This window comes from Aspergillus pseudodeflectus, assembly GCF_044049435.1.
Source record: "Aspergillus pseudodeflectus strain CBS 756.74 chromosome Unknown BJX68scaffold_11, whole genome shotgun sequence".
NCBI lineage: Eukaryota > Fungi > Ascomycota > Eurotiomycetes > Eurotiales > Aspergillaceae > Aspergillus > Aspergillus pseudodeflectus.
In genome coordinates this window covers 243,042-264,558 of record NW_027263787.1, presented here as the reverse complement: position 1 = coordinate 264,558, position 21,517 = coordinate 243,042, and the positions used below count along the sequence as shown (strand labels likewise).

Below are 21,517 nucleotides of genomic sequence, written 5' to 3'. Positions count from 1 at the left end.
CTATTCTGGCGACCGACCGGAAGAAATTTGAGCGCGCAATGTGAGAATTGAAGTTTTGCGGTCATGAGGGAGGGCAACCTGTAGTCTAAATGCCAAGCGAGATAAAAACGCGACAACTGGGTGGAAATTGTGAATTGGCTGTCGAGGACCAGAACGTAATAATCGTGACAGAGCAGGGAAATGGTTACCAACAAAGAAGATTGCGCTTAGCGCGTCTATCTCGCTTACCCCGTCTAACTAAAGCTCGCGCGACTAAAGCTTGGATTATTTCTTATCCTTACTTGTTCTTTACGGAGTACCCTTGATTTATCATATTAAATGTCATTCATTCTCATGGTCCAAAATACACGGTCAAGGGTCGCTTAAGCCATCCCAAGCTCTTTGGCTTCAATATCCACAATCGAGGGGATGTAGTCCAGCAAGCTGGGCTGCTTTGGAGACCAGCCCAAGAGTTTCTTTGCACGGTACGATGTACCCCTGGAGTTGCTGCCCCAGGCGTACAGTCCGAATTCATTCAGCTCCTTCACCTGCGCATCACTTATCGATTCGACCTCAGGCGAAGGGATGAGCTTCTTCTCGTGAGCCGTTTTCGCGACTGCCCGCTGGATATCTCCCCAAACGAAGGGGCCATTCTCAGCCAGGTAGTATCCCTTATCATTCCAGGTAGCATCACCGCCGCCGGCTGCTGCTGCTTCCCCCAGACGGAGGAAGAGATCGCTCAGGTCTTGGACGTGAACCTGGTGCCAGACATTCTTTCCCTCCCCAACTAAGAAACCCTTCTTCCTCTTGAGAACCGCAGCGGCCAGCCAGTACGCTTGAACACTCTTCTGATTCCCGGGCCCACGACCAGGACCGTAGATCGTCGGTGGGCAAACTATAGCTACCTTCACACTATCAGGGGCCTTTTGGCCAGCCGCGAGAATGATCTTGTCGACATTGCGGTGGAGTGAATCGTCGGGAAGATTCAAAAGCTCATCAACGCCGTCCCAGTCATCATACTGCTTGGCTCGCTCAACACCCCAGGTGTTGGTACGGAAGTCCTCCACCGTCAAAATGCCAGTGCCTGAGTTGTGGATGAGCCAGAGGGGCCTCTCAGGAGTGTGGTGGGTGGCGCCCTTTGCAATAGCAGTAGCAGAGGCGACGTGGTCGCAGTCGGCACAGTCTATGAAGAAGTCAGTAAGACATATTCTATGACGCCGGTCATCCCGGAAGGGCTGTGTACGCACGGAAGACAATGTCTGCATTTTTGGTCTCTTCCTCAATGATATCGGCCGAGTCTAGGTCTCCGTAAACAATGCGCACCTTCGGATACTCGCCCGCGAGCTTGGCTCCCTTTTCTTTGCTGCGGACAAGAACAGAAATCTCCCAGTCGGGGTGAGCCTGGCTCACGGCGTAGAAAACATCTCCGCCGATATAGCCGGTTGCTCCAGTGCTAGTGAATTGATGAGTGCCTTGTAGTGATACAATTGTGGATGAGGTAACCTACAGGAAGACCTTAGGTGGAGCCATTTTATATATATTTCAATTCAAGTCAAGCGATAAGAGCTTGAGTTAGAAACGAGGGTGTTGAAAGTGAGTTAAAGAGGATTGGTGAACTTGTGAGCAGCAGCGGAGCTTGGCTCTTTTCTATTGCATCATGAACGCTTTGAAATCATACCTCGAGTGGGGTGTGGTACGTGGGGCAGGCGAGCAGGCCCGAATATACCACCGGTTTCTATGGCGAACAACTGATAACATCACAGAATCTGCAACATATATGCAGGTTTTTCCTTACAATGTTATACAAGGGATGTTGTACTGGGCGCCGCCTTGTCTATTTTGGTGGTGAGTCGGGTTCCCCACGATAATCAGAGCATGGAAACAGCTAGTATAGGACAACGTCAAATCCAGTACTGTATAACAATTCGGCATGAGGTAACCGGTATATCTCCGGTAAAGCGCACTGAAAGTGGGTAGATGGGTCATTGCGAAACAATCATCGTTGAGGGGAATCTCATAGAGAAAGCACACTCATAATTTACAAGAACAGACAGGCAAAGCATAGACAACAACAAAACATCAAGATCCAGTAAGTTTAGAAGGTACTCGTAGCTAGCCGGCTGGCGGCATTCCGGGCATCGAGTCGATCTTCGTCGTCCTCGGCAATCGAACCCACACCACTGGGCGAGCGCAAGCGACCTTTGGCCCCCTGTCCATTCGCTTCCTCGTCCTCTTCTAGGGCCGGCGCGACAAAGCTGCCGCTCATGCTACGTCCCATGCTGTCGCTACGGCGCGCAATTCCACTCCACGCGTCCCCTTTGGGACCCTGGCTAGACGCCAAGTTGGTGCGGCGGGCGGTGGGATGGCTTTCACGGCCAAGACGGCTCAAACCACCGGAGGCGTCGATGGAGCGGATATCGGGCCGGACGCTCTCAAGGGTAGCAAGAGTCCGGCGCTCAGTCTCGATCTGGCGGAGGGTGTATTCGCGTAGTGCAAGCCAGAGGTCGTTGGAGGTACGCTCGAACCAGCGGCGTTTTTCGCTTAGGAGGTTGGATGTTACACGTTGAGTCTTCTTAGTAAGGTAGTCTTCGTGGCTTTGCGCTTCATCGAGGGCGTTGATCGCTTCGTCGACCTTATCGGGGCGGACGGAGGAGCTAACCTTCAAACGGTCGGCCGCTGCACGCTTGCTGCGGGTGGCTTGTTGGGCTTGGAGAAGTTCCCGGAGTAGGATGTGGCGGTTGGTGAGGGTTTCTTTGACAATGAAGGCATCGGAGGAGTGGTAGCTGAGAGGGTCGCCGAGAGTAGTCGCTTCCGCAGTCGCCTGAACTGCATGGTAGTCGCCAACCGTCTGGATGACCTTCCCAAGCTTCCGATAAGCGTTGGATAAACCAGGGTGAGTTTCTTGGACATGCATTTGTCCAACCTTTACACCAAAGTCCGACTCCGCAAGGCCCAAACCTAGGTAGCATAAGCATTAGAGTAAGACAAAGGATGCGGAACTATCAACGTACCCCGTCGAGCCTTAACGACGCGATCGACTTTATGGCCCGCGTCCATGCTACTAAGATAGAACATCTTGACAACAGGCCGCGCGTTCTGTAGTTCCGGTGTGTCGTCTGGAGGGGGCGCGAACTGCTTCAGGACCTTTCTCCGGACACCTGTAGCTGGCTGTTTCATGCGGACAACCGGGCTGTAGCCAAAATCGCTCTCAACAAAAAGGACCACCTCATCATCCTGGGTTAGAACCTCGTTGTTCATAATTACGTTCAGCCATCGCTGCATAGACGCCTTGACTCGGAATTCGTCCTCGTCGGTCCCCGCTCCCGCGGGAGTCAACGGCGGAGGCACGGCGGGTACAAGTGCTTCCGGGTTGGCCGACATCAGATGATCGGCGAGTTTGACAAACTCGGAATGTGTTCGCCTAACATCGCGGTACTGGGTGGTTCTAAACTTGGGGATATTGGTCTGGCACCGGAGTTAGCGGAAAACCCGACACTGGAGCAAATGCCTCTTACATGCACATCAAATCGGAGAATAGGATCCTTCTTGCCCGTTCTTTCGAGGCCAGTTATCTTAGCTTGAATTTTGTACACTGGGGCCGGTTGTCGAGCATTCTGCCTAGCCCCTGTTTGATACCGCGCGGGGAGCTGTGACCGGGGTTGAGTCGGGGAACTAGCTTGCTCCGCGCCGTAAACGTGTTCGCCTATATGAGTGTTCTGCACACGCTCCGCTAAGCTCGGTGAGCCATCTCCGCTCTCAGCAGGTGCCCTGGATTCTAAAGGGCCTTTAGGCTGTGTATCGGCGTCGGCATCGTACGGAGATTGATTTTGCGGGGCTAATGGCGACGACGGGATGTCACTGGTAGCAGACGGGGTGTAGGTCGCTTCGGTAGGTCGAGGGGAAGCCCAGGGCGAGGTGCCCGCAGGGTCGTTCGAGATACTAGAATAGTCCATCTCTTGTCTCGTTCGTGTGTGGACGTGTTTAGGTACGAGGTATGCCTCCGAAGGGGCCACGTCTGCATCGCAATGCGGGGAGCACTCATTAGCTTGTTTTCGTCGGGTGTGATATATGGGAAGGATTGAGTTTACGTACCTTCAGCCTTGTATGGCAATCGAATACAGAGCCGAGAGAATAGATTGAGGACAGAGTAAGATGCGGAGGTGAGAGAATCCGCAGCCCAGCGACCGGGGAGGTTACGTCGTTGCTGCCTGCGCGAACCTTATTGGCCAGGCATCCCGACCTTAAGCTCAACCCAGACATTTCCTCTCACTGCACATGTCCCTCCTTCACTCCGTAATGGTTTTGGGACACAGACCTTCTGTCTGAGCCAAAAACACCAGAGGCTGCAATGGGGCAATAATTGAGTCACTTCATCATTCTGTCATCGACAATTGCTGCTGCAATGGTTTCAGCTCACCTTTTGCGCGCCCGCCAAAGTGGCCGAGCCAGTCAATACCTCCACTCCCAGTTCAAGTGCCGGTCACTGAATTCCTTATCAAACTTCCTCTACAATGGCATTAGACTTCCGCGACTACAGAGCTTTTCAACATACTCCCCTCAATTGCAAGCAGATCTGGAACGAACTCGGAATATTGGTATCATTGCGCATATTGATGCGGGCAAGACGACCACCACAGAGCGCATGCTCTACTATAGCGGATTCACACGACGGCTGGGAGATGTGGATGAGGGCTCTACAGTTACGGACTTCCTTCCTGCAGAACGCGCGCGAGGCATCACCATTCAATCCGCTGCTATAACCTTCCACTGGCCGCCCGGAGAGAGCAACAACACTCAGGTAGACCCGCAAGGTCCCAAGTCGGCATCCCCGCATCTAGTGAACCTAATCGACACTCCGGGACACGCGGACTTTACCTTCGAGGTGCTGCGGTCGTTGCGCATCCTGGATGGCGCAGTGTGTATTTTAGACGGCGTGGCTGGTGTCGAGGCGCAAACCGAGCAGGTCTGGCACCAAGCGAGCACATACAATATTCCGCGAATTGTATATATCAACAAGTTAGACAGAGACGGTGCGGCTTTTGGACGAACGGTGCGAGAAGTCGGCTCTCGGCTGGGAGGATGGCCAGCTGTATGCCAGATTCCGTGGTTCGAGGGAGGCAATGGGCGGTTCTGCGGTGTTGCAGATGTCATAAATTTACATGGATTGCGCTGGGAAGGAGGCGATGGCAAATCCGTGAAAAGATTCAGTCTTCAAGAACTGAACGAAGTCGAGGTTCCGCTCGCACAGGAGCTCCGATTAGCTCGTATAGCTCTTGTCGAGCTGTTAAGTGAACACGACGACACAATGGTGGAGAAGTTCCTGGAATCTGAAGAGGACCACCTTCTAGTCGCCCCTCAGGACATACTAGACAGCCTACGTCGTTGTCTGTTGGAGGGCAAAGGTAGAAAGATTATCCCTGTCTTTGCCGGTGCCAGTTTCCGCAACATCGGGGTCCAGCCGCTACTCGACAATGTTGTGAACTTGCTGCCCAGTCCAACCGAGACGCCAGACCCGGAGGTTAGCATCGGAGGCGTGAAAGGGAGCCTCCGACAGTTGCTCTCCGGCGACCTAATCGTGGAACAGAAGGAGAAGGAAACACCGGCCAAGCAGAAGAAAAAGTCCGCTCTGGTAGCTGATAGTCAAAGCGCCATTGAGCAGCTTCATGGCTGTGCACTCGCTTTCAAAGTGGTCAACGACGCGAAACGGGGTGTTTTGGTCTATGTCCGTGTCTACTCCGGGTCATTGGATAAAGGCAGTCTGTTGTTCAACACCAATCTGAACGTCTCAGAGCGTGCGCCGCGTTTGCTGAAGATGTACGCCAATGATGCAGTTGATGTGGACTCCATTCCCGAAGGACACATTGGAGTCGTGGTAGGCCTCAAGCACACCCGCACCGGAGACACGCTTGTAGCTTCTACAGGCAACAAGGCGAACCCTCCTGAGCCATTGAATACTCTCCAGCTACGCCCCATCCACGTGCCGCCACCGGTCTTCTTCGCCAGTGTCGAACCACACAGCCTAAGTGAGGAGAAACGAATGCAGGAGTCGCTTGCTATGCTTCTTCGCGAAGACCCTAGTCTCCATGTGAGCGTCGACGAAGACTCTGGGCAGACCCTTCTGAGCGGCATGGGAGAGCTGCACCTAGAGATCGCGCGCGATCGACTTATTAACGACCTGAAAGCCAAAGCCTCCATGGGTCGCATCGAGATCGGCTACCGTGAATGCCCCCTCGGCCCCTCCGGCCCAGTCACCAAGATCTTTGACAAGGAAATCGCCGGCCGCAAAGGCAAAGCTGGCTGCACGGCACTCGTGGAAGTCTACGACCCCGAATCCTCACCCGCTCCAGACCCACATGCGCTCTCCGTCCAAACAGTAAACGGAAATCAAATCATCGTCCTCGCCCCCGAACTCCAAGTATCAATCAACAAAAAGGGCCTCGAAGAAAGCCCCTTCCTCCCCGCAGGCCTCGACGTCGAAACTGTCCGCACGTCCCTCCAAAATGGGTGCGTCGCGGCGCTCGCCCGCGGGCCCCAATTCACCTTCCCCATGCACAACACTCGCATTACTCTAACCCTCCACCCTGAAACCCACATCTTCGGCAGCGACACGACAGCCGCATCCCTCTCCGCCGCCTCCCGCCTCGCAACCTCTAATGCCCTTTCAAATCTCCTCCACAACCCCGCCGGCGTCCCCAGTGGATCCCCAGGAACTTCGCTCATGGAGCCTGTCATGAACGTCATCATCAGCATTGATGAAGCCTCTCTCGGCGCAGTGGTCCACGACATCTCCTCCTCGCGCGGTGGCCACATCGTCTCGTTAGACGAAGACCTCCCCATCACATCCACCGACCTCTCAGAATCCAAGAACTTAGACATAGAATCCGACTTCGATACCGACCTCCCTCCCATCGACCCCTCGAGAATCTACGCGCCCCCAGATCCGTTCCAGTCCCCGACTGTGGTTGGAGCTGGTTTGCCCACGGACTCGGGGAACAGACCGCGTACCATCACTGCCAAGGTCCCGTTGAAGGAGATGGTTGGGTACCTGAAGCATTTGCGGAGTTTGAGTGCGGGGAGGGGCACGTTCGTCATGAGTGTTGATCGGTTCGAGAAGATGAGTGCGCCGAGACAGAAGGCTGTGCTGGCGGACTTGAGAGGCGGGTATTAAATCTAGACCTAAACTGCCATACTGTTGGAAATGATCTGGTGGGCTGAATATGTACGATATGACTGTATAACAATATTTGGATGAGTAAATACTGCTAAATAGATGGCTCTATAGACCCTACCTTGAGATATATTTATGATCTTACCACATGTTTGATGAAAAGAAATCGGAAAATATATATCTAGCACCTACTTGTTTGAACAAACATGGAACCACTACTGTGCATTGTAGTATCGACCTGGTACACTCTAACTCTCCAACATAAGCATTCTATAACTCACACACGACAATTAGGGTCGAAGGTTTCCAGCACAGGACTTGACGGAGCCTCCCTCAGCCTCGCAAAACACGCAAATTCCGGCCCCAAAGTAGCCCAGTCAACCCTAAACCATCAAGTTTACCAACTCCAGTATATCCTACAAAAATAGATAAGACACTTGCCGTCATTGAAGATCGTCTGAATTTAGACCCCAAAAGAAAACCAATGCTACTTCATAGATACAGACATACAAACAACACAAACAACCAAGATATACTCCCCCACCCCAGCCAAACCAACGGGAAATCTATCTACTACTCACCAGTCCCCATCTAAAAACCCCCTTCTTTCATTCGGTAACCGTCACCAATTATCATCCCACCCCCCATCATCCTGACTCTTCCCCGAACTCGACCCCTGCTTCTCAGTCCCCGTCCCTGTCCCCGTCGCAGCACTTCCACTAACTGCCCCCGTACCCGTCCCAGACGAAGGCGCCGGGCTAGGCTTCATCGCCGCCGTACCCAGAGCACCAGTCTTCGACGCGTTACGGCGATGGTTATCCTGCGCTGCTAGGGAGGAGAAGTCATCCCAGAAGTCCTTGCGTTCTGGTTCGGCGGGCCCACGAGCGCTGGGTCCCGAACCTGGTCGGCCGCGTCGCGAGGCGTCGCTATCCGGGCCCTCAACGAAGCGCGTGAAAGAGTCTGCAGCACCGCGGGCGCCAACTTGGATATTTTGCCCGAAGTGAGCGGCGTGTTGGCGTGCTTGTGCGGCGAAGTCGGATTCCCCGAGCTGTTGTTCCCTTGGTTAGACTGATGCACGTATGGCTGGATGGGAGTGGTAGTGGGAGATGGGGTAGGGATAAAAAGGACATACCGATTTCGCAGTCGGCTGGATATACGAGTCATTAACCGTCTTCGCGGTCTTCCCCACAGTCGTTGTGAACCAGCCGAACCCCTTTGTCAAAGCGGCCACGGGATCCTTCTGGAAGTCATCTAACCCAGGTATAGACCCATTCCCACCCTGCGGCTTCGGCGACGACGAAACGGGCATTCCTCCACCGAATCCAGTAAACTTCCCACCCTCCGACGGCCGAAGCGACTCGGATCTCGTCGCGTTCTCAGAACCCATCTTCGCAAAATACGCCTCGTTGCGCGCCTTCCTGCTAGCCTGCGCACCCTCAACTCCACCAGGCCCCTCCTGCAACGCCGGAGAAGACGATGAGCCCTGACCTGCCCTTCCTGAGTTGGAAAGCGGGGTGTTTGACCGTGAGCTCACGGCATCAGGGCTTTTCTTCGTCGGTTGTGCAGGCCGTTGACCGGGGACGTATTCCCGCCCCTCGGCCTTCGCGCTGAGTCGCTCTTTATATTCCTCACCGACTTCGCCCTCGTAGCGTTCTTTGATCGTAGAGTCTTCGAAGGTGCGGCCTTCGGATTGCGTTATCGGGTGCGAGTCAAAGAATTCCTTCCACGTGTCATTACCGCCTAGTTCCATGCGTTGTGTCTCAGAGTTCTTAAAGGCGTCCATGGTGATTGAGCGGACGAAGGAGATGTGCACGCCGAGCCCGCGGTGTGTGCCAGCGCAGTTTAGGCAGATGAATGTGCCGAATTTCGGGGATGCCTGGCGCGAGGAGAGAAAGCGTCAGGTTGGGGATAATAAATATCAAGATAGCTAGGCAAGAAAGCACTTACCCATTGAGGAGAGGGGGCGCCACAGTCGCAACACCGGTCATTGCCGTTGACTCTGGAGTACTGAAGGAGCTATAATCGCACAGGACCAGACGATATTAGCCGCAGCCTCTGGGATTAGCCCTCGTTGGAGGACCGTGTCAAAAACAAAGGCATGAGACATACCTTTGCCTTCGTCTCCGGATCAACCTCCCACATTCGAGACATGATGTATATGAGTTGTATGGATGTAGAGGGAGGAAGCAAGGTGCTGCGAGGGGTAGGAAATCGAGCACAATTGCTCCGCGGTTGTACCGAGTGCTTGCCGAGTTTCGTGCGCGTCTCGTGAGAAGGTAGGTGTCAGTTTACGTGCGTGTTGATCTATCAACAGGAAGCCGAATATTAGGCGGAGGCGAGGTCAAAAGGAGGTATGGGGGAGAATAGGAGGCAAGTTGGACAAGAGTACAACAGTGCGGACGGCGAGGCCCATCATGCCAAGAGCTGTGGTCTGTGGAGTGGCCCCAACCGTCGTCATACCCAGCGCGATCTACCTACAGAGCACATAGCACGACAATTGGAAAGGGAACACCGTTACAAGGCCAGCCTTGCGGCTATCATAAGTTAAATGGTTGCTAAGATACATTATAACAGAAGAGCAAGATTCGTTAGCAGGTCACGTCTCCATCAACCACATTACGGCGTTCCATTCCTCGTTACGATGCCCTGGAGCAATCCGCACAGGAACCCATATAAAAGAGCGCATCCTCACGTTACTTTTATTCCCTAGGTCCGGGCCGAAGAGGAATAATATTCGTAAATCTTTTTTTCTTTCTTTTTTCTTTGGTTTTTCCCGAAGTTTCTTGGCTCTTCGTTCATAGTAGCGCATCTTGGCAACACGTATAAACGAGATGTTCCAGACACAAGACGGCCTCCGACTTCGATATCTTCACCTGAGATTCGATGTATATCATCGGATAGGAACCGTGCTCGTTCGGGCTGGAACGATCTTGTCCTTTAGGCAGCGGTAGGAGCGGTGTTCTCCTGGGCCGGGGTCTCGGCAACCTCATCGGCCTTCTCGCCAGCGGGAAGAGGGTCATCCTCCTTGCCGGGGCTGTCGATGGCGACCTTGACAGCAATCTCACGGCCCTCAATCTCCTTTCCGTTCATCTCCTGCACAGCCTTCTCCTGGAGCTCCTCGGAGGCGAGGGTAACGAAGCCGAAACCGCGACCCTTGCGAGGCTCATTGCGGGCCTGGAGCTTCTTGATCATGAAGCGGGGGATGGGGCGAAGAGCGATCTTGGCGGAAACGGGTTGGTAGGCGTTGAAGATTTCCTTGAGCTATTATGGGATTAACAACTAGAGTCGTTATGGAGTAAAGAAATTGCAAACTCACCTTCTCCTCGCTCAAATCGTACGGCAGGTTGGCAACCATAACCTTGGTCTTGGAAGGAATACCATCTTCGGGAGGTCCGCGCTGCTTCTGGGGACGGACACGGGGCTTGCCGGCGGGTTTACCAGCCTCGGTGGAAGGAACGACATCATTCTGGTTGGTAACCTCAGAGAGAGGAGCAGTCTCGCCAGAGGCAGTAGTAGGCTGCTCCTCAGCGACCTGGGTCTCAGTGGCCTAGTGTAGTTCATCGAGGTTAGAAAATGTTTAGCTGGAGGTAAAGGAGCAAGGTAACATACCGAGCGGCCTCCGCGTGTTCCGCGACCTACACGGCCACGACCACGGCCGCGGCCACGGGTGCGCCCACTTGTCCTCTTCCGGCCCTCGTTGCCGCTCGCACCTTCACCGCCACTTGCAGCACCCTCCGCCTTGGCCTCAGCAGGCTCAGGCTTGCGGGCAAGTTGAACGGAGACCTTGCGCTGAAGAATCTCTTGTCCAGAAAGTTCTGCGATGGCGGCAGTAGCTTCGGTGGCGGTAGCAAGATCCACGAAAGCATAGCCAACGGGGCGGTTGTTGCGAGGATTCACAGGGATAGAGACGCTCTCACTGAGACAGGTGTTAGTAGATGTAGCTAGATAAACCCCTAAGAAGCGGTGGCACAGAACGATAGACGATTCGTCTAGCGTAAAACAGTATGAGGGCGCGGATCGCAGCTCCGAGCGGAGAGCGAAACCAAAAACAACAAAGGGCGACGGCTAGGAGGGAATATCGACAGCAAAAAGAGACAATAACAGTCGCTTACATAGTGTAGCTCTTGAAAAACTCCTTGAGCTCCCCCTCAGTGGTCGCATAAGCGAGGTTCCCAATGTACAACCGACGTCCTTCATCAGCACTGACAGCAGCAGCATCGACGGTGGATTGAGCTGCGGGGGCAGTGCCGTTGGTGGCCTCCGTGGTAGGGACGGTGGAGGCCTGGTTGTCGGTGGTAGTGTTGTCGACGGCAGTAGACATCTTGATGGCTGAGGACACAAAGGGGTCAAAGTCGGAGTGACGAGGTGGACTTGAGGATTGGCGGTGGAGGTGACCTGGTTTGTGTGTCGGTGACTCAGGGTAGCTTTAGGCTGCCTGTGGGTTGAAGATCGTTGAAAGTACGAGGGGGGAGGAGGAAAGGGTAGCTTGGTGCCCTAGATACGGTGGGGGTTGACAGGAAGTCTGGTTGAACGCGATGACGATTTGCCTTGAAAGGAAGGATGGAGGTGCAACGGGGAGAAAGGAGAAGGAGCGAGAAAAAGGAAACTGGAACCTTACATGTGTGACTAAGCTGTTTACCCGCCTCAGGCATCTATGAGCTCACAGGATCGAGAGTATAAAGATCTGGGAAAAGAGTTGAAGTAATTGAAGCAGAATCTAAAATAACGAAACACTTATTTCCTTTGGCTCATTCAACAGTCAAGCTCTATTGTTTATCATGTATCTCTATGGTTTCATGTTCCATCTCACATCCCAAAGACGATCTGCAGAAGAGCTGCTGCATCATCAACAGGGACCCACTCCACATCAACAATGTTTGGCCAGACCTCCGCACTTCAACCGCATGGTTCTTGATATGATTATCTTCCCCCCGGCATTCTTCTCGACTCGCAGCCTGCCCAAAATCTAAATTCTAATTTGAACCGCAAGTCCTTTGAATTGAGAAACCACAGATCAGGAGAATTCATAGTCTGATTTTTAGCGCTGCGGAGTCTCCAAAGGCCGGTCGATTGGTGCGTACCGCAAATCTTGTCGTCCATTCTTGACCTTACGACGCTTATACTGTCGAGGATCCGGAGGACTGTCCTTTACCGGTCTGACGGGAATATAATTGCCATAAATGTCTTGATACACCAGCGTTCGGCCGACGCCCAGAGGAACCAACGTCTTGCGGCGGGCCGATCCTCGATCAACAAGTCCTTGAGAGTACAAGAGACCCTTGTTCCCTGGTGTGGTAGGTACAGCTCTGCCTTCTGCATGTCCTGGCGTTTGTTTAACCTCTCCAGTCCTCGACGGGAGAGCTTGCTTCAACCCCAAAGAACCCTGATCTTTGTGCGCTTGACCCAAGGGTTTCGAGAAAGGCTCAACAATTGTGGCTTGGATCGCCTGGACGACATCATTAACCTCGCAAGCATGATCCTTGGCAAATTGCTCGAATGGAAAGCTGCGAATGATAGCCTTTGCCAGGTCGCTGAAGAACTCGCTGGTAAATGGGGACGCTTTGTCTGGAGCTGTTTCAATCGAATCGGTGGTTTCATGGCCCTTTTCGACAGAAGAATCCTTGAGGGAGCCGAAACCATTGTTCTCCGCGCCGAGAATCCTAGTATTTCCCTTTTGAGCAGTGAGCGCCCTGTCCGAGCCATATTCCAGAGGGGGTGAAAGAAGACGCTCGCTCGGCATGGTGACGGTCTTTGTAGGTAAAATAGGATACTGAAGGAGGCGCTACTAGCATTTATCAGGGTCACTGATCTTTACGCACAATAGCAAAGCCCTTGAGAATGACATGGCTGACTTACCTGCAGAGGATCGGTATCGAGATATTGAATTCCGCTGGACAAGCTGTTTTTGCAGGGGAAGATTGTAGACTAAACGGGGTTTGAAAAAGTCCATTGTAGGGAACTGATTATTTGATTCTGCCAGATGGTCCAAGCACTTAGTTGCAGTGAATAAATAAAATTCCCTCTTTGATGCTCTTTGATGCCAGTACAAATGTCGCCGCCTGAGGCATAAAGGGATACAACTGAAAGCCGACAAAGCAACGAGATCTCTAGGCGCCAAGCTGTCTCACCCACCCTCGAGGCAACAAATATCTATATGGTCTCCGCCAGTCAAATGCTTCGAGTCGACTTCAGAGCACACTCTTTATCTGCATTGACGATGTCATGCCGATCTCCTTGGCCCATCCACGTTCCAGCTGTTTTTCGACAAGATTTTCTCCGAGCGCCACCACGACAATGGTTGGCGGATGACTGCGGGATTCCCCAATAGCCCTTCCACAGCAATCAGCACTGACTAATGCCTGACAACGCCTTCTGGACCCTCTGGAGCCGGCCTCTTTTAAGTTCCCTCTCCCTCGCTTCTCTCTTCCGCTTTTCCTTCCCCAAGTTTCATCACAACACCCCCAATGGATCCTATAGAGCCGGCAGGCCCGTCTCAGGACCATCTCTTGCGGCCCCCGCTGCAAACGCGGCGTTCGTCCGCGGCAAATACTCTTTCACAATGGCCGACGTCATCGCAGACCAGACCGCGCGCTGGTTCAATGCGCTCAAACACCTCCTCAATTCGACTTCAACGCCCACCCTCGATCGGGGCGTTTCCCCCACTTGAGCAAACCACATCGAATATCGACGCCGGCAGTGTCAGAAATCAAGTCTCTCATACCGCTGTCTCCCCTATCGAGGAGCAGACCGATGGGTCCGGCTGGGAAGGTGGCCGTCGCCGCAGCAATTCTGAACCGCGCCCTGGACGATGGTCCGCACCCAACCCGACTATTTTACCACGACTTCAAGCTGGCGAGCCTATGAACACCGTGATGGAGGAACCAAACACTCAGACCTCTATTGGTGCCCGCCGACCGATCTCGGAGGTCGACAGGCCATCTATCTCACCGGCACCGGTGCACCCTCGAAGGAACTTTATGCGAAGGACGAGCGAGGCGGCGATGAATCGAATCTCAAGGAACCGAGCTTCAACTGTTGGCGGGGCTACTCCTGTGCCCGGCACGGATGTTCGGGAGTACGACTCTCATCTTGTGGATGTCCTGGATGTTATTGGTAAGCACTAGTCATCCACTGCACCACATGAGCTGCCGTTAGGGCAAAAATGACTAATTATTTCAATAGACCCGGAAGTATCAGCTCTAACTACGCTTACGAACGTGCAAAACTCATTGTTCGTCCCAAATCTGGGCTCATTCCTGACTCGCAATCAAACGTATACTCTCTCGCCCCCGCCTGCGTTGGAAAAAGAAGAATCAACGTCAACAGAAGAAGATGAGGAGAAGGAAGAACGAGAAGGTCACGAAACTCGTCCAGGTTTGGAAAGACGAGCCACGGATATATCAGCGATATTAGATGATGGAGAACCCCGGTTTGCCATCTTGCCAGATGGACAAACGCTCAATGGTTGGACCCATGAAGAAGTCGAACAGCTGAATGACCATGTACGACATATGCTTCATTCACGCCGCTCGAAGTTCAAACGATCTATGAAAGGTTTTGGAAAATATGTCTCGAAGCGTACGTTAGCGCTTTTTCTTTCAGAAAAGCTTTGACTGACTGACATTCCCAGCTCTTGGTTTTTTGATTACTCTATACGCAACCCTTATTACTCTCTTTGGACTTGCTTGGGTGCTTTTCCTCATCGGTACAGCTCCTTATCTGCATTGCATTCAATAAATCCTGCAGCGCTAATTGAGAATATAGGTTGGATCAATGTTGGTGGGCGACAGTTGGAAATCATCAACTATATCGACTACGTACTGGTGGCCCTCTTCGCCGTCATGGGCGATGGACTGGCCCCGTTCCGTGCAGTCGACACATACCACATGATATTCATCGCCCGCTACACGTTCCTAACGTGGAAGATTCGCGAGAAGCGCCATCTCCCAGATCTGAAGGACAAGAACGATCTACCAGGCTGTCCCGAGGGTCAAGTGGACCTCGAAGCCGGCAATCCTTCCCCCAAGGAGAAAGAGGCTGAGGACGGCGAGGACGTCAAGGACGGCAAGGACGGCGAGAACGGCGAGAACGGCGACCACCATGAGAACGAATATAGCGTGCTCACTCGGCTGCAGCAGCAAAAATTGCAGCACCATCAAAACAAGTTCGCCAAATCCCATACGTTCTACAAGCCCCACGAGACATTCACACACCATGCCTTCCCGCTGCGCCTCCTCATTGTCATCGTCGTCCTTTTGGATTTCCACTCGCTCTTCCAGATCGCCCTTGGCGCTTGCACATGGGGCATTGACCACCATAAGCGCCCCTTCGCCCTGACCACCGTTATTCTCTGCTGCTCCCTTACCTGCAACATTACCGGTGGCATCCTAATCAGTGTTGGAGACCACCGGACTCGGAAGAAGGAGGTTGTCGAGCGACTGTTCCGCCAGCAATTGACCAAGGAAGCCATGAAGAAGATTGAGAAGAAGAAGAGAAAGGAAAAGGAAGAAGAGAAACAGGCCGGCGAACACTCGGGGTCGGTATCCGAGTCTTCCACCAACATGCCCCAGCCGTATCAGGGTACATGACATGATATCTGGTCTTCATCCCAAATTCCCTTTCTTGGCAACCCATTTTCTCCCCACAACTCATTTAATGCTGATCTATGATCGCTACGATTCAAAACACCTGTACGCCGTCCTGGCTATATAATTCGCCTTACACACACTGACCTTGGCTCATCCTTATCTAACTAACCATTATACTCTGTTTCTGTTTTGGTTACGATTATTTCTTATTTTAGCGTACGAAGTCCCCAGTGATACCATCAAGCGTTGTCCATTTTTGTTCTCTCTGAGTGTACCCTATCCTTTCTCTTACATATACTCCTAATTATCACGAGTCGACGGAAACACAAGCTTTTTGATTACTTATCAGGCCATCGAGTAAATTAATTGTACCTGCCAAGCTACGCCCATCTTACATCTGTGCAGAAAACGAAGAGATGATCACGCAGATGAGATGTGTAAGCCTTACTAAGGGATGTGTGAGACTCCCGTAACAGCTTTTTCAAGTTCTGTAAGCGGTTTGGGGCAATTATATTTTTTTGCTAGTTCCATTTGCTGCAGCTGACAACATAGTACCTACCCTATAATACCTGAGTTATGCTTTAGACTGTCCTGCTGAGTGTGGCGTGGGATCTTGGGTTTAAGCTGTCCTTCTGATATTCTTAAAATAGACCTGTGCGCGTAGGCACCAGTTCTGGCGTTGACGGTGGCAGGTAGGTGCCCTAATGTCGAGACAAAAAAAGATGGAACCTCAGCTGTTGCATTACTATATGCCAGTGGACAGACCGCAGTGGAACGGTAGATTGATATTGCGCGTGTGAGCATGACCAAGACTCGGACGAGATGAAAGCTGTACAAACTAGTACTATGCAGGAAGTCAAGTATCCTTCAGTAGCTCGCACATGAAATTGGATAACTCGGCGCAAATGACCAACATATGTCATGACATAATACAAGAGAAGATAGGATAAACAAGGAAAGTAATCTCGCTGGACAGTGGTGCAGAGTCTCGAATCGCTATTGCCGAAATAGATATAAGAAGTAAGAAATGATTGGTAAGTGATTGGATATGATATGCTCATGATGATGTTGGTACCGATGACCTTGGCGCACTGTTGGAACAGAATGAAAGTTTTGAGTATGCGAGTAAGTAGTTGGTAAGCAAGCAGGTATGCTTGAGATATTTGAGAGGAAATGGCTGTCGTAGGAGAACTTCTAGAGGTCCTCATGGGGTGTGTCTTCCCCTGCTGTAGGCTGGGCTCTTCGCTTGGATAAAATCCTCTCTAGGGTGTCTAGTCGCTCCCGAGTGGTGCGGATAGCGTGATCCATCTCTCGGTCTGACAAGGTGTCTTCAGTCAATGAATCTCTCAACTCGCGCTCCGTAGTTTGTAGCTTTCGGGCTCTCCGCGGTAAGCGAGTTTCGACTTGTTGGTTCACAATAGGGACTGGGATTCCATCCATCCCCACTCTGTCTTCCAGCCAATTCCAGAGCTCAGTTTCTTCTTTGCGCCACATTTCTTCGTAGGCGGCGAGCCTTTGAGGCATGGAGAAGGCTAGGTCTGGCGATAAGCCGGGTTGTCGTGAAGGCCCGCGGAAGAACAGCATGAATAGGAGAATACCAATGACCAGTACTGCTATGTTGCCATTCCACAAGGGTTTGAATATGCCAACAAATGGCCCCAACAGACCACGGAGCGGTTCGAAGATACCCCACGATTCAGCCGCTTTGCCGTTCGCGTCATTGACTGCCTTTGAAACGGCTGCAACTGCTTCCTCGTCTGCGGCGTCGCCCTTCTTACGTCGTAATTTACCCTTGCCGCCATTCTTGGCGCCTGCTGCACGGGCGCGAGGAACAACTGCTGTCTTTAGAGCAGCGATCAGGTCATTCCCGAACGTGGTTTGGCCGTCAATAGCACCCTTTTCAATAGGACCTGTTCGCCATTAGCATTCGTAGATTTGATGGAAAGGCTACTGCGATTGACTCACCCTTTAGCCAGCTCTTCCCCGTCCATTCGATATTACAGGTCATGAGGAATCGCGTTTGATTGTTTGGTGCCCATGTGAACAGGTACTTGGTCTTGGTGGCAAAGACGTTTCCACTCGGCACGTCGGGCGTCTGAGTGCTAAGGGTGACTAGAACTGCCTTTTCTAGGTCCAAGAAATCCAATTGCTCCGTACTAATGCACTTCGTTTGCTTGGGCCCAATAGAACCGTAGAGCGGTTTGATGTAGGAGTATTTTCGGACCTTGTTCTCGTTGTTGAGCCCTGTTTTTTCACTGTTAAAGTCGAGCTCGCCTGACTTTTGGTTCTCAACCAGGAATTTAGGGACAAACGACACGGAGGCAGGACCAAACACGTAGGAATAAACCTTTCCTAGAGGTGCTGGAATCGTCTCGTCTTTGATGACCTTGTCATACTGGCCGTCAGTCCCGTCATACTGAGTTGGCGCATGAGTAGCCGGACCAGGGAAATCGCTATCAGAATCCCCATTTGAAGGCCCCTTGGCGCCTTTCGAGGGGCCGTTGGCGCTGAGATTAGATGAAACAGTTGGTATAGGGCCTGATGGTTGTCGAGCGAGATTCTTCGTAGGTAATGACGTATCACTACCGCGCGCACTATCGTCGCCCGCGTCAGTGAAGCTGTCCGCATTGTCCTCGTCTTCGTCTTCATCGTAGTAGATTTCATCCTCATCCTCATCACTCTCGTCTTCGCTCTCTGCGGCCTTCTCCGTCTTGTCGCCGGTAGAATCTGTGACCCTCGTACCGTTCACGGAGCTTTTGAGGGTAGGATGGTTGATCTTCCAGATGTTGACCATCAAGTCATAGGTTGACTCTCGACTTAGCAGACTTCGGAATGTGTGTCGCGCGTGTAAGGTCTGGATGGCAATCGCATTTGGGAAGACCATTGCTGTTGACTCTTTCTCAATCGCTACAACCTCGTCGAAGCTGATCACGAGTGTGGTAACCCAGCCAAGAATATTACTTGAGAAGCAAATGTGACCCTCCGATATGTAAATGCGTCCAGCCAAAATGATCTCTCGTTGTAGGGCGCAACTGTAATCTTCAATGAGGTAGTCATCCTCCGGTACGCTGCGGAAGAGTTGGTGGAAATCCCGATTACGCTTTTTGCTTGCTACAGCAAATCCAGTAAGTCGTGGTAGACTAGCATTGGCACCTGGAACACCAAGGGCAATAGCACTGGCGCCCGCCGCACCGATCGTGGAGGAGGTTGCGCCTGACGAGCCTCGGTGACGTCGTCGGGCCAGCCGACTCCGTACGCTACTGCTTCGATATGGTCTCACTGACGTTTCCCCGTCAAATGTGCTGGCTCCCGAAGGTGTATGGGCTCCGGTAGGCTCTTTAGGAATAACAGCGCTAGTCTGAGCGTCGAAGCTGTCTTCCGTCGGTAGGTTGACTGTACTTTCGGGCTTTTCGTATGCCATTGTGACTGCGCGAGCAACACGCCGATCTTCGAGCTTCGCAGACGCTTCATCTCGTTGCGAGACCGTAGGGTTCTTCTGTCTGTCTAGCCCTTCATGCGGCTTTGTAATAACAACCCCATCTGGCGTTGATACGGACCCACCGGGAGGCATGGCAATATCCAAGTGGCTAAAGTTGAGATCGCCCAACCCCAGGGTGTCGATCGCCATAGGTTTCTTTTCCTCGACCGGAGTTTCAACACCTTCTTCAGACTCATGGGCAGTGTCAGTGGGCGGCTGCTCCTCCGAGTCTCTAGCCTCGGGTATAGTTGGATTGCGAAGCTTTTGCGCATTGAGACTATTTGTGAGGGTTGAAGCAGCACTCTGAGCGGCAGAGAAGACAGAGGAGAAAAATCCAGTCTGAGGGGTGCCGGATTTGCCTTCGTCAATTGTTGGGCTAGCAGCAATTGAGTTGGATAATTTGCTAGGCTTTGGATTCGCAGCAGAAGCTGATCGCACTCGTCGGTGAGAGATCATATTGCCGGAAGGGCTCACAATGACTCCAGGTGGCAAGTCGCGTGATTTTATGGAGGACGGTGATTCCGTGAGACTGGATGAAGGAAGAACCGGTGCATGCTCGAAGTGCGGGGTTGGGGGCGTCACCGTGGTGGATGGGGCGGGGATCGCGGTGTGGGGTGGTGTTTGTAGACGGGGGACATCTGGTGATTCTCGCACTTTAGGTTCGGTTAAATCGGTGCGAATTGGCTTTGGGATTGAGGGAATCGGGGGAGGCGGATCCGCGGCAGGTATTTCAGGGGCCTTTTTCGAAGATAAACTGCTCCTGCGGCTAATGCTCCACGCACTCTCACCCGACGTGGAGGATGCTCGGTCTCGATTCGAGGAGCTTTTCTTGTCGGATGTAAAGGCGTTCTTAAGACGCTGACTCCGAGAGGCAGTTCTTTTCTTCGAATTGCGGTCTGGCACGCTTAACGTGGAAGAGTTTGGTTGGCTCATGGGTCGCGACAGTTCCGTGTCTGGATTAGAGTGGTCTGCAGTTGTACCGCTGATGGCAGATTCCGCATCGCCTCGAGTCTCATCTGTGTCGTTTGCTGATGTGGTTTTGATCAACGGAGAGGAAGAGGTATAGAAGCCGGAATGCGAATCGTGGGACGTGAGGGGCGGGGTCCTAGAGTAGGAAATGAACGTCAGAACTATTGTATACTATACACTGCCGCTCATGGCACATGATAAAGGGAACATACCTATCTGGCTCGGAATCGTCTGTCAGAAGATTGGAGGTGTCATCCTGGGGACTATGGTTCTCGGGCAATGACGAGGTAGTAGCAGCTCGCTCACGGTACGTCTCTGAGAAGGCGCGCTGAGTCCCATCAATACTCCCGGATTCGATGGTCGCAGGTGACTCGTCAACTAACTTCAAGCTCTCCTTCTGCTTCTTGCGTTTCCGTCTCGAGGCAAGCAGTTTTGACAGACCGCTTGATCCCGACTTGGTCGAATCAGCATCCCCAGCTTGCGACTTGGGTCTGTCCGATGTGGAATCGATTGAAGAGCGGCCATTGCTTCGATTAGAGCTACTGGCCGTATCTAAACCAGCGGGGGTGGTCTTTGATCGGAGCGATTTGGCAAGAGGCAGAGGTGCATCGGAGGTCGCGGGCTCGGGGGGATCGGGGAGTACGGGTACATCCATAGCGAGGGTACGGTTAAGCGAGCGCAAGGGGTCGAGCTAATCAATGAAGCTGTCGACGCATGAAATATCTCGATCAGTGAGAAGTGGTGCAAGCTCGATCACCATTTAGCGGAGCTGCTTATGCCCCGTGCGTCGGCGCTGACCTTGAGATACCGCCGGTATGCGCAAGAAAAGAGGGGAAGGAGGGCCAGACGATGACAGCTGTGGCTGGGGTCAAAGCCGGCAGCATGGTCTCCCTGCACCTTACTCCCGACAGGATAACAGGCAATGCGAGAGAATGAGTTGGAAGGGAAAGAGGAAGAGGAGGACGGAGAAAGCGGAGAGTCGTCGTCAGAAGTCTTGGGGTTCGGACTGCGAGTCGCGAGCTCCACTGGCAGCTGGGCTGAGACGATACGAATACGACATGATGCTTCGACTCAGACCACCGTGGGACTTCCAGGTTCTTGTTTCTGTTCCACAAAACTCCACGAGTTGCTCCATTGGTGTCTAGTACCTAGGTAGGCGACAGCTACTTTAGGTTGAGTTTCGAAGATATTCACTCAAGAGTTATCGTATATTCGTAGAATCTGTGGTATTGTTTCTTAGTAGTATTTATGCCCTAGGCAGCATCGATACATCGAATACCGCGGAGCTGAAGATCTAGACCCGGCTCTCAGCCAAATATGGTTAGAAATGGTAAC

General features: G+C 52.6%; 8 protein-coding genes across 8 annotated transcripts; 2 read left to right on the top strand and 6 right to left on the bottom strand.

Annotated features, from left to right (window-relative positions):
• Positions 1-305: 305 nt before the first annotated feature.
• BJX68DRAFT_232124 (putative nucleoside-diphosphate-sugar epimerase) lies at positions 306-1,606 on the bottom strand. Its single transcript, XM_071039442.1, has 3 exons — positions 1,487-1,606; positions 1,227-1,432; positions 306-1,162 (listed from the first exon to the last, which is right to left on the bottom strand). Exons 1-3 carry the CDS (start codon positions 1,507-1,509, stop codon positions 363-365), a joined length of 1,029 nt encoding a protein of 342 aa, XP_070901494.1. The 5' UTR covers positions 1,510-1,606; the 3' UTR covers positions 306-362.
• On the bottom strand, positions 1,584-4,132 carry BJX68DRAFT_232121 (retromer subunit VPS17). The gene is made up of 4 exons (XM_071039441.1): positions 4,072-4,132; positions 3,495-3,994; positions 2,991-3,444; positions 1,584-2,937 (listed from the first exon to the last, which is right to left on the bottom strand). The coding sequence occupies exons 2-4, from the start codon at positions 3,930-3,932 to the stop codon at positions 2,075-2,077; spliced, it is 1,755 nt and encodes a 584-aa protein (XP_070901493.1). The 5' UTR covers positions 3,933-3,994; positions 4,072-4,132; the 3' UTR covers positions 1,584-2,074.
• A 131-nt stretch (positions 4,133-4,263) lies between these two features.
• Positions 4,264-7,279, top strand: BJX68DRAFT_274397 (mitochondrial elongation factor MEF2). Its single transcript, XM_071047659.1, has one exon. It carries the CDS (start codon positions 4,382-4,384, stop codon positions 7,145-7,147), a length of 2,766 nt encoding a protein of 921 aa, XP_070901492.1. The 5' UTR covers positions 4,264-4,381; the 3' UTR covers positions 7,148-7,279.
• Positions 7,280-7,672: 393 nt separating this feature from the next.
• On the bottom strand, positions 7,673-9,399 carry BJX68DRAFT_30645 (GTPase-activating protein GCS1). The gene is made up of 4 exons (XM_071048947.1): positions 9,257-9,399; positions 9,095-9,163; positions 8,280-9,023; positions 7,673-8,195 (listed from the first exon to the last, which is right to left on the bottom strand). The coding sequence occupies exons 1-4, from the start codon at positions 9,296-9,298 to the stop codon at positions 7,770-7,772; spliced, it is 1,281 nt and encodes a 426-aa protein (XP_070901491.1). The 5' UTR covers positions 9,299-9,399; the 3' UTR covers positions 7,673-7,769.
• Positions 9,400-10,084: 685 nt separating this feature from the next.
• On the bottom strand, positions 10,085-11,468 carry BJX68DRAFT_264524 (uncharacterized protein; the record flags this gene model as incomplete). Its single annotated transcript, XM_071044979.1, has 4 exons — positions 10,085-10,408; positions 10,464-10,694; positions 10,757-11,063; positions 11,260-11,468. The coding sequence occupies 4 exons, from the start codon at positions 11,466-11,468 to the stop codon at positions 10,085-10,087; spliced, it is 1,071 nt and encodes a 356-aa protein (XP_070901490.1).
• A 393-nt stretch (positions 11,469-11,861) lies between these two features.
• Positions 11,862-13,222, bottom strand: BJX68DRAFT_232106 (uncharacterized protein). The gene has a single exon (XM_071039440.1). It carries the CDS (start codon positions 12,885-12,887, stop codon positions 12,186-12,188), a length of 702 nt encoding a protein of 233 aa, XP_070901489.1. The 5' UTR covers positions 12,888-13,222; the 3' UTR covers positions 11,862-12,185.
• Positions 13,223-13,589: 367 nt separating this feature from the next.
• On the top strand, positions 13,590-16,168 carry BJX68DRAFT_232101 (DUF2985 domain-containing protein). The gene is made up of 4 exons (XM_071039439.1): positions 13,590-14,260; positions 14,330-14,725; positions 14,778-14,852; positions 14,912-16,168. The coding sequence occupies exons 1-4, from the start codon at positions 13,612-13,614 to the stop codon at positions 15,733-15,735; spliced, it is 1,944 nt and encodes a 647-aa protein (XP_070901488.1). The 5' UTR covers positions 13,590-13,611; the 3' UTR covers positions 15,736-16,168.
• Positions 16,169-16,734: 566 nt separating this feature from the next.
• On the bottom strand, positions 16,735-20,970 carry BJX68DRAFT_30577 (uncharacterized protein). Its single transcript, XM_071048945.1, has 3 exons — positions 20,395-20,970; positions 17,701-20,318; positions 16,735-17,645 (listed from the first exon to the last, which is right to left on the bottom strand). The coding sequence occupies exons 1-3, from the start codon at positions 20,835-20,837 to the stop codon at positions 16,930-16,932; spliced, it is 3,777 nt and encodes a 1,258-aa protein (XP_070901487.1). The 5' UTR covers positions 20,838-20,970; the 3' UTR covers positions 16,735-16,929.
• Between the last annotated feature and the right edge of the window lie 547 nt (positions 20,971-21,517).